Source organism: Nothoprocta perdicaria, unplaced genomic scaffold (assembly GCF_003342845.1).
Source record: "Nothoprocta perdicaria isolate Ctin4 unplaced genomic scaffold, notPer1 scaffold_130, whole genome shotgun sequence".
NCBI lineage: Eukaryota > Metazoa > Chordata > Aves > Tinamiformes > Tinamidae > Nothoprocta > Nothoprocta perdicaria.
The window spans coordinates 1,611,559-1,623,047 of NW_020454428.1; the positions used below are offsets into that span (position 1 = coordinate 1,611,559).

At 36.9% G+C, this 11,489-nt stretch overlaps 1 protein-coding gene across 1 annotated transcript in view; it reads left to right on the forward strand.

Moving 5' to 3' along the window:
- Positions 1 to 3,905, forward strand: part of ADAMTS5 (ADAM metallopeptidase with thrombospondin type 1 motif 5) — a gene marked incomplete at its 5' end in the record, with an annotated part of 39,092 nt that extends 35,187 nt beyond the window's left edge. The window contains one exon of the mRNA XM_026033669.1: positions 3,335 to 3,905. Coding sequence (XP_025889454.1) covers positions 3,335 to 3,905 — 571 coding nt within the window. The remainder of the gene's footprint in view (positions 1 to 3,334) is intronic.
- Between the last annotated feature and the right edge of the window lie 7,584 nt (positions 3,906 to 11,489).

An 11,489-nucleotide genomic window follows, 5' to 3' on the forward strand; every position in this document is an offset into this window, starting at 1 on the left:
GGACCTGATCAATATGTCTAAATACCTGAAGGGTGAATATAGGGAGGAGGAGGGCCAAACTCTTTTCAGTGATGACCAGTGATAGGACAAGGGACAATAGGTATAAGTTGAAACACAGGCAGTTCCATCTCCATGTGAGGAGAAACTTCTTTCCTGTGAGGGTGACAGAGCCCTGGAACAGGCTGCCCAGGGAGGTTGTGGAGTCTCCTTCTTTGGAGATCTTCCAAACCTGCTTGGACACAGCCCTGTGCCACATGCTCTAGGTGTGCCTGCTTGAGCAGGGGAGTTGGACTAGATGATCTTTAGAAGTCCCTTCCAACCTCAACCATTCTGTGATTCTGTGATCCTGTGTGATCTTGTGCTGTTCACTAACCTTACGATGTCACATACTTTGTGATTTCTGAAATAAAGGGAAGAGAAGGATGATCCAGGAAGTTACTGGTACAGAATAATCTGGGAATATGTGAAACTGCATTTCCTAGATGGTGCTGTATTAGTAAATCACTCACTGAGAACATGTTTCGTCTCATCATTTAACTTTGAAAATGAATACATCACGCCTCATTTAGTGACACAGATTACCTATGCAAATAGTGGAGAGAAGCAGGCAGCATTAGAGCAGGCTGTACTAGTCTTTTACGAAATGTGAGAGGAAATAATATCCTAAAAAAATGCTTTTAACACTGCTCCATATACATGGAGCTTAGATGACTAGTTTAAATATAATAAAAATTAATAAAACAAAGGCAACCACTCCGTGGCAGAAGTAAACTTCATAGCTAGATTACCAATGTCAAGTCAGTCTGCCTGCTGTCTGAATTCTTGTTTCGCTCCCTCTTCACTTCTTTAGGCTTAAAGATAAATAAAGATTTCCTTTATTGTCATTTATGTAGAATCAACCGTGCTACAAGACTGTGATGATGTAATCTTAGAAACCTTCAGCTGAGGATTTCTACTCAGTATCTTGTGCCTAATTAGTATACCATCTTCTAAAAAGTACTTTACCTTAATTTAGTTTTATATTTTCCAAATTCTTATAGCATATTGAAAATTTACCAGAAGTTGAAATCTGACTCTTGAAATGACCTTGTTTCTATGCATTTTGATACAGTGATTAACAACAGTCCAAACTGACATAGAGAGTAAATTTGCTCTAAAAATAAACATAGCTGATCTTCTTCCTGGTAAATCCCTGATTACTTACCTAAGGATGCCAAAACACCTCTGCCAAAAGAAATTATTTTCTATSCAATTCAATAATTATATAAACCAAATGTTTTCCAAAGTGTAAATACTGAAATGTCTGAGATGTCTAAATGAAGAAGACAGGTGAGATAAACCTCACATGCTTCAGTAATGATCCTTGTGGGGGAATCCAGACTCCAGCATAGATGCTAAGTAAGGCAGCTTGATGGATTTCTGTGAGGCCTAACCTGCAGCAGAGATGCACCTGGAAATGGTGAGATTCTGCTATAATTATTCTCATGAGTTGATCRTCATTTTCCTCAAAATATGGCTTTGACTTAAATGAGACCAGCCAGGGAGTAAAATATTCTTTACTGTGTGACTGGATTTGACCTTACCACTAATAGCGGTCCCATTTAAAAAGCTGTCCCATTCATAAAGACCCACTGTGAGCGACAAATATGTTTTGATTTGATTTGGATGAAATTTTGGAGTGAAGAAGATTTATTTTTTACTGCGGATATTGATTGAGATTGATTCCTTTAGACAAACATTTGATGTTAAACTAAAACTCTTTACTAAAATAGTATTTTATTAATTTATTGTCCATTAAGTATTTTTGCCTCAAAAAGAGCTGTGGCTGTAGTGATATTTTCTCTTGTCCACTGTAAAATAGCATGTCCATTGCATTGCTGGCCATTATCATGGGAACTATACTGACCTCTACATTAAATTTAACTAGTATTTCATTGCAGACAATTGACAGAATGCCATTGATGTTTTTTTTTCTTTAAATCAATCAGAAAAATCTCCTCAAAAACTGTTTGCTAAGAACTTTTTTTAAAGTCTGTGAAGTTAAATTTTCAAAGTTTCGGAAACACTGTATTTCAGGCTCCTTCTTTGTGCACATGATGTTCTACAGTTGGTAACTGTGATTGCTGTTTTTTATGCACAACACCTGAATTCTCTAGCATCTCCTTTAAATTTTGAGCACATGATTTTTTAATAACATTTTATCTGTAATATTTTTACAGATAATTTAGCATCTATTATCCAAAAGTATTTCTGCATTGCTGAATAACAGACTTCCAGCCTGATTTTTGCACTGAATATGCACTGTGCAATCCGTACTTCTGACAACCAAAAATTCTCAAAAGTAGCAGTCAATCATTTACACAGTTGCTATGCAGACACCTTCAGTTTTACACATTTTTAGTACATTTTCTTTTTTTTTTTTCCTAGAAGATAATAATAAAGCCTTTCAGATATGAGATATTTACAGAATTACTTTGCCACATCTTTAGGAATGAAAATAACTCCATRAAGTCCAACTGGTAGCTTATAACTATGCATAGGCCTTAAGAGTTTTCAGTGTATTAGTCAAGTTAAATCTGAGAACTTGCTTGAGACAGTGAAAGTTCTAGCATGTCTGCAGGATTTCTAAGGTTTGTCATTTTCAGCAGAAGATTTAAGTCCCTTTTTCTGAATCTGAATCTGAATCTGAATTAAAGAACTTTGTAAGGAGAAACTGAGAAGACTCTGTAATGGTACAGATTAAACATTTGGTTACACCTTTTGTAGGACACTTACCAATTAATGTTTTGTTTTATGAATTTCAGAGTAAACAATTTTTTTCTCGGTCATCAAGATCATTTTTAAATATTCCCAAGATGCTTCTCTCCAGCTGTTACTCTGCTCATGCTTTCCTTAATCATCATTATAGCAAAGACAGCAAGGACCAGCTGTAACCAATGCATATCTCATTACCGTCTTTGGCAAGCAAAGCGTGCATCGTATTTCATATCTCCCACCCTTTGCTGAAATATATAAGCTATCAGCTATTATTCATTCCTCTTGTATCTGAGTCATATAAAATTATTACTAAAGATTAAGCAATTTGAAGTAAGTGCATTAGGAAGTTCTTCAAGAACATAAAGAACAAAATACAACACATAAAGAACAAAACAAAGGACACATTGAAACCTAGTTAAATTAATCTTAGATGAGCCTCACGACAGATGGAGTGAGGGTCTGAACTAAACCAGAGCAAGATGTGTCTTACCAGTAACTTCATTAGACTTTGCAGTAATACTTAAAGTTTATTTCACACTAGCTACTGAATGCTTTTTTTTTTCTTTCCCTCATTCAGTAAGGGCTACACAGACATAGTGAAAATCCCAGAAGGGGCAACTCATATCAAAGTTCGGCAGTTCAAGATTAAGGACCAGAGCAGGTTCACTGCCTACCTGGCCTTGAAAAAGAAAAATGGTGAGTACTTGATAAATGGAAAATACATGATCTCCACTTCGGAAACTATCATTGACATCAACGGGACTGTCATGAACTATAGTGGCTGGAGTCACAGAGATGATTTCTTGCATGCCATGGGACATTCGGCCACGAAAGAGATTCTTATTGTACAGATACTTGCAACTGACCCAACTCAACCAGTGGATGTCCGTTATAGTTTCTTTGTGCCAAAGAAACAAGGGCAAATGACTAATTCTGTCACCAGCAATGGCAGCACCAACAAAGTAACTCTGCAACTCATGCAGCCACGGTGGGTTACGGGACCATGGCTTTCTTGTTCTCGAACATGTGACACAGGATGGCACACCAGAACTGTCCAGTGCAAGGATGGGCATGGAAAATTAGCTAAAGGATGTCTCCTCTCACAGCGACCGTCAGCATTTAAACAGTGCTTGTTAAAGAAGTGTTAACCTGTGGTTGTGATCTTCTTTAAAAGAGAATTGATTAAGCCATTGTTGACATACTGGTATTAGGTTTGCCCAGTCTGAGAGAAGGAAGGCTTCAAAATGCTTATATACAGTCTCAAATTATGGGCAGAATCTGCCTATTTGGACCAAATGAAGATGTGCACTGCTTTAAATAATAATAGGGTGATCTTGATATGTCAAAAAACCTAAGCATTAAAGTTATAAGCCCTCTGTGTCTGCAAAAATATAAAACAAGGAAAAAAGGAAGAAAAACTAGTGAATGGAGAATCCCAGGATATTTGAAGGTTACAGAATCATCTCCCCTTTTTCACCTACCTCTAATACAGTATGTCCATAGAAAGCGTCACACGTATCCATGATACTACAGTAGCTTATTTTATACTGTTCTGTAAATATCTTTYATTTGGTATGTCACTTTATATCACTGGTTCTATTAAAAAAAAATAAGTCAAAAAGCAAACTATATAAGCAAAGTGATTGACCAAAGTATATCTGCAGCCTTTGGACTTGGTCCGTTCTTCAGAAATGGCTGCAGCTGTTTTACTGGAAAATGAAAGCTTGCTGCTGTTTTTAAAAAGTAATACTCTTTGTTTTTTGACAACAGGAAGTGCATTTACATTCTAGGAATTTCCTGACAGCAGATCATAATCCTATGACAATGTGTTTCCACCAAGAAATTCTGAAAAGGAGCGTTGCAGCAGCTTTTAGATAAGGGATTCCCATGTGTGCATTGCTCACATACCAGTACCATGAGCAACTTCTGACTCTATGTAAGTCAGACTTTTGGCTGCTTAGAAAGAATTTGGGTACACTTTGCTCGTGTAAACATTTCTTTCCTTCTGTGCTTGTTACACCTTGGGGACTTTATTGCAAATGAGGGATAGCTGTTAGCTCCTTCTTTCCATAAAACAAAGGCATACTGTATTTCATAGAAACCAGTTAGAGAACCAAAAATTATAGGTAAGATAACCGATTGTCTTCTAACTCAGATATTCTGAGACTGTTCAACTGCTTTCTCTGTTATCTTCTCTCTGAATTGAATCTAACAATGTATAATGCACCTACATCTTTTCGAGAGGTTATAAAGGTCAAAAAACACAGCAAGCAGTTGATATTTTGTCACTGTTTTGTCCATCATGTCTAACCATGGTATTGATCTTACCAGCAACTGTTTGTAACTATTTGTCTTTTAGATTTTGTTTGTTTGTTCTAAGCTGTAGAAGTCATTCAAGTTTTGTTTATGTACCACATATAGGAGGACCGGGAGTCGCTAGGAAGTTAAGCCACATCAGGATGTGGAGGACTTACCCATTATCAATAAGACTGTTTCCACAGTACAGGCAGTAACTGGGATTTTTTTTTTTTTTTTTTTTTTGGCAACGGCTTCTGAATCCCGTTATTACCTGATAGAAGATCTGTGAGAGAGGACATTCATCTCACCATACACAGATAGCAGGTGGAGGCCTGAAAGGAATCCTACCAAAATGCTTCCTTTCATTTCAGCAGGTTTTGAAATAGACCCTAGAATAACAGGCTTTAAAAGAAATGTATGTAATGCTGCTTAAACTGCAAACCTGTATTTGATTCCCCAGATCATCCACATAGCAGAATATGAGACTATAGGAGGATTTTAAGATAATCCTCACAGCTGCAACTGAACACCTCTAGGTCTTTTCAAAAATCCCAGTTGTGAAGTCAGGAAAAAACTTGTTGGTCTGTGTAGCCAAAAAGGGCGGATTTCACTCCAGGCTGACACAAACATGTTTTTGCCAGTGGGATGTGTTTGTATGAACTCTAGAAAGCATGTGATGATTTCAAAATAGCAGAGCATTGCTCCATCTTCAAGAGTGAAACCTGGAGAAGCGTCTGTTTTTGTACTCTATTCTAAGTAAACAATAATAGGGACAAGTCCTCCTAGTTTATCAAAATGAGCTTCAAATAAATGTTACTAGTCATCTTAAGCTTTCACAAGAGTATGCCTTCTTGTTAGGCACAGTCCTATGCAAAACTGTGGATCTTAAGGGAATTTCCCCAGTTAATCACTGATCCCACCCTCATAACTTAGGTTAAGGCTCTGAATATTTGTGGAATTTTAGAAAGTTAAGGTTCATCCCTTCTTTAGCTATTAATCTAGGTATCTCATTTTTAGAGTCTTATTTTCCTTATATTACATGTTTCCCAACCTCTCACAATTTCAGAGTGCCGAGAAAACCCATGATGAGAGGAAAAACAAGATGACTTAACATTTACTCAAAAACTTAATATTTGTCTCAGTACTGCTGTATTGTGGCATTTATTTTTCCTACTAATGTTAGTATTATAGAGACAAAATGTGAGTATTTGTGTTCAAATCATAGTAATAATTTATTATATATTCAAAAGAATGAGTATTTTGGATATTATTCGAGCTCCAGAAGAGTAATACAGTAATGGGTATAAATTTAAAGCTTTCTTAGGTGAAGAGTATCTTTTTTCATAGAAAGAGTTTATTTATAAGAAGAAATATGAGAACAACCCCCTACATCATCCACGTGCTTATGAAGTACATTAACAGAAGCATAAAAAAGTTTATATGGTGAGAGGGCAAAGGGGCAGAGCAAAGAAAGCAGCCGTGAATGTAGATGGTAAAGTAGGTCAATGTGCTCTTCTTTTACACTTGCTCTTTAGATATTCTTTGTACAAAGACTCCAGTCCCGGGGTGGGTCATTCAGAACTGTTTCATGTAACTGCTGAGCACAGAGTTGGTGCACGGCGMGTGACTTTGTCCCTGCAGCTTGTGCTCTGAGCTGGGTTCCTCCTAACTCAGTTTGTGTCGCTGTTTACATTAGCACCGTGGGCTGCCAAGCAGGATTTGTGAAACACTTCTAAGGGGATAGCAACACTATTTAAGCAGCCCACGGGGCTGTGCTTTGCGTGGAAATAAGTCCTCCTCAGTGTTAAAAGCACTGGGCAACATCTCCAATGCCTTGAGTGGATTTAGACCCACTAGCGTTAGTGTTTTGCGGAGCATCTGCCTTTCCAATAAGATRTTCTCACTCAGAGGAAGCCTATCCTTTTTGGCTTGGCTATAGACAAACAAATAAATTTAGCTGCCCTCCTGTGGAAACAGTTTTATCGCAAGGGGGAGAGGGAGTAATCTTGTGGATTAATCACAATGTATAAAAAAAAAAGCAACATAGCACTGAAAAAAATAAAATAATTTATTGTTTTTACAACTGGTATGTGAACGGATGTAATGAATTTATTTATTCTTATTTAACAAAAATACCAATTGTGCAAATTCTATATTTAAAATGTTTTGCTATCGTCTCTGTCTCTCTCTTTCTGTCTTTTAATTTATGCTTCAAACTTGTGTTGAAAGTATGCCTTGTGAGTTTACATAATGTATGGCACTGGTTATTTTTTGTATGTTTTTATTTAGAAAGCTTTTTGCATGGAACAGGAGTATATGTGTATACATGTGTACACACTGTATAGATATATATTCTCTTTTTCTGCTACCACCCTTTTTGAGAGAAGTTGTGGATTTTTTAACTTTGTGAAACCTCATGCTCCAAGCTCTGTGTTACAGTTTCCTTCTAAAGTCTCTCAACCAGCAAATCACAGAGATCTGTGGACTAACAAACGTACTAGCTCCGAAGAAAATCAAACAACAAACTGTTTTCACATAGGTGCATACAATTCATGCTACGTGCCTTGCTGTTCTTCCATTGAAGTCAGTAGGAGTCCTCTCATTTGCTTCAATGGGAGCAAGTTCAGGCTTGTAGTGAGACCTCTATATGTGAATGAAGTTTCTCTGAGTTGTCAAGGTGCTGAGTGCTCTCATGCGGCTTTATGTTTAAGTGAAACATTATAAAGAAACTCTTTTTGTGTTTTTTTTCTTTGAAAAGATATCTGAAATGATACCTGATTTAATTAATGATGACTAAACCCTTATTAAAGTTTGGGGGTTTTTTTTCAGTCTTTCCATCTGTTTTATATATATATATATATATATATATATATATATAAATCAAAAGCCTCATTTAGAAGGCTTTTTAATGTTCTGCTTCTCTCTATTCCAGCTGTTTGCACCTTATCAGGCAAGCTAAAACAGCAACAATAAATGCCATTCAAGTGTGTGTTTCCAGGGTCTCCTAAAAAAATCACAGTATCTAGTTGTTTTTCATTCTCATCCAGTCTAACTTCCATTGAAAGCAAAAGAGCTCATCTCGGGCCCCTGGAGAGGGAAGAAAAATGCCAAAGAGACAAACATACAGCATTATTTCTGGCCAATGTATTTAATAATACTGATTACTCCTCTAGCTATTTCACCTGAAGGGCAGTATTCCTGAGAGCAAACAACCTATTCCTGAATGGTGAACGGTGGCCGCAGTCCTGTCAGTTGGATACCTCTGTTTTTCTTGCTTGCTAGGCATTCCCCGAGCCCCCAAGCCAGCCATGGAGCTTGAGATGAAATTAGAGCGTCCAGGGGCTGATGCTTCCTCCCTTCTTAGGATGCAAGACCCATGCCAGAATGCCAGGAAATTGCTTTGAGCCTTGACTCTGGTGAGCCCGAGGGCAGGCTCTAAATAGGATTTGTGAGGATGAACCAGTAATTATTACGGTCTTTCAGCGATATGTTTAGGTGCGTGTTTCTCCTCATGTTAACAAATGTTGTGCTGTTTTGTGTCACTGAAGAAGAAGGAGCAAACAGCAGTAGCCAAAATCATATCCTCTTAGCATGGTCTGCACTTTTCAGGAAAAAATACAGAGTTGCTAATTTGTTTTCAAGGGGATTTAAAAAAAAAAATGTGTATACACTGGATATTAGCTTTCAGATTAAAACCAGGTCTACACTCCTAATTCAGATAACATTGTAAATGCACATTTTAGCATATCCTCCTACAATGATTCATAGCATGAAAGAAATTGGCAGGTTCTCAGCTGTCATCACAAAATGTATCTTGGAGGTTTAGATCCAGTTTTATCAATGCAAGTGTTCAGTTTAAAAGACCCTAAACAGATTTGTAGCCTTCCAAGTGAATGACATGAGAGCTTACTTCCAGACAGACAACAGCATACATCTAAGTACTGTCCAATTGCTCTCTGCACATCAGAGTTACACGTTAAAAATAAAATTCACAAGGTTGTTTGCTCTCCACGCCGTGAACAGAGCCTCATGGTAGCTGTCAGGACACTAAAGTGATTTCTGCGTACATCATCTAAAATCTTGCATAATCAGTATTGAAGTGCATACATAGAGAGGCAGAACTTAACTGTGGCTATATAGAAATTCATATTTTTGATATGAGCTTGTGTATGCATATTGATATGCACACATACACACATGCACACACAAATGGGTGTTTGGGACTCCGTTACTCTTACCCATAGGGCAAAGTAGTCACACTAGTTTTAGTTACACCCATGTAAATTCAGAGTAACTTCATTTCATCATTTGACTTTGTAGTAGCTGCTTCAGACTTATACCACTTTAAGTAACAGCWTAGTTTGTTCTTTATAAGAAAAGGTTTACAGGATTTACCACATGAACTGTGAAATTTTCAGTGAAACAGTTTATCGTATGAAATGCATTCATTGATAGTCAAGTAGATATCCATTGCTACATCAGACACAGGAAATCATATACTGAATTCAAGTGAGATGGAGACAGTGTGTACCCCTGTATAGCAACAAATCCATTTMATTTCTATTACCAGGTCATCTGCCTACCATCAGGTAGGATAAAAACAATAGAGGTATTGTAGGGAAGACTAAAGGGAAAGCACAACATTTGGMTTTGCTTAGTTTATTTCACATGCCTCTGTTGATATCAGCATATTCTGGAAAGTGTCACTTTGTGCATTAGAGATAACTTGGCTGAAGTACCAATACCCGTTGAAAAACTAAGATGTCTCACAAAAATTATTTTTGTTTTAATAAGTGTCTAATCAAAGAGAATTAACATTTTTAGAGCACTACTATGTCAGCCAGTTTACACCATGAGTAATATGTCATGCTAAAAAAAAATTAATTTCAACTGAACTGTACAAGGTCTACACTGTACTATGACACATTGAAGGCCAATATTTTGTTTTGTAAACTATTACATATGTATAATTTACCAGTTGTAATCATAAAAAAAAAGATTCTGTGATTTCAGTAAAAATAATAAATTTAACTTGTATCGTAGATCTAAATGCTTGTTTTATATGGTATGTTTGTGGACTACCATTTGCCATTTGTATCCCACTAAGGATGCAGGAACTAGAGGAGATTGAGGTGATCCCTAAATTAAGGCAAAAATATTGCTTCTGTACTTCACTTTTGTTATGGTAGGATGGAGTTCTGTCAAAATGCAAGTATTTGGGTTTTGGTTTTGTTTTAATGTAGCAGAGAAGTAAGCAGAAAACAAACTTCAGTGGCTTTTGGAGCCTTAGGCAAAGCTCCCGTTTGGGAGGACTCCCCTAGTCCAGTGTATTGGGTGTCTCTCGAACCTAGGCAAAGCTGCTGTGAATGAAAGCCATGTCTAAAAGCATTGTCCTGCAGAGTTACTGACAGTGTCTTGAGATATTTGTAACGMGCAATATAAACCAATCTTTCCAAAAGTAGGAAAAAACTGCCAGAAGGGCTGATAAAAGTGTGTGATGGGCACAAAAGCGGCAGTACTGCATATGTAGCAAAGGAAATTAAAACAGTAATTAAAGTGTTGTGCTGGTGAGATAGAATTGCATGCTCTAAATGAAAGGTGGCCCTTACAATGCATTATTGCCAAGACTTATTTTTTAATACAACCATATTATAATTTGTTAGAGTTCTATTTTCATGCCAATTTCTATCTTACGCTTTCTCATTCAATAACATTAAGTTGGAGTTTTTAATTGCCCCCTAAATGGTATGCTTTCCCCAAAAGTGAAAGGATCTCTGTTCCTCCGCTCCCAAAAATGAAAGGATCTCAGAAATTATTTATTTATGCCCAGGAATAGTTTTTCTTCCCAGCTTATATGTACAATGGCAGTGAAGCTTTATGGAGTAGCAACGAGCTATAGAGACTAGCCCAAGGTCTTTAGAAAAATTCAGTTAATAATATGTTACACTACATATAAATCCATATTTGAACAACATTACAAAAGTATCAGTACTTGGTAAAGTATCTATCTATCTATCTATCTATCTATCTATTTACACATATACAGACAATATTACATATTTTTATATATTCTCTATGCACATAAAATGGTTTCAGAATGTCCTGCTTATACACTAGATGTTTATAAGGCAGGTCATTGCACATAGGAAAGAATAAGAACTGTGTTCAAAATCAGTAAAGGGTACAGGGAAAAACCTGTGCTAGAATACATTTTTATTATTTAACTTACTTAAAAGGTTTGGAGACTTGAAAAATTCATTATAAACTCTCCTTGGTTACACGTTACTGTCAGCTTTCTTTTCCCTTTCTGCATCTTTCTTCAGCCAGTCTCTTGGACAGAGCTAAACCTCCACGAATGCTCTGTCTCCTCCTGCCCCATTGCAGGTAGAAAGCCAGTCAGGCTGTCTATGGCAGTCAGACTGACTATGCTGCAG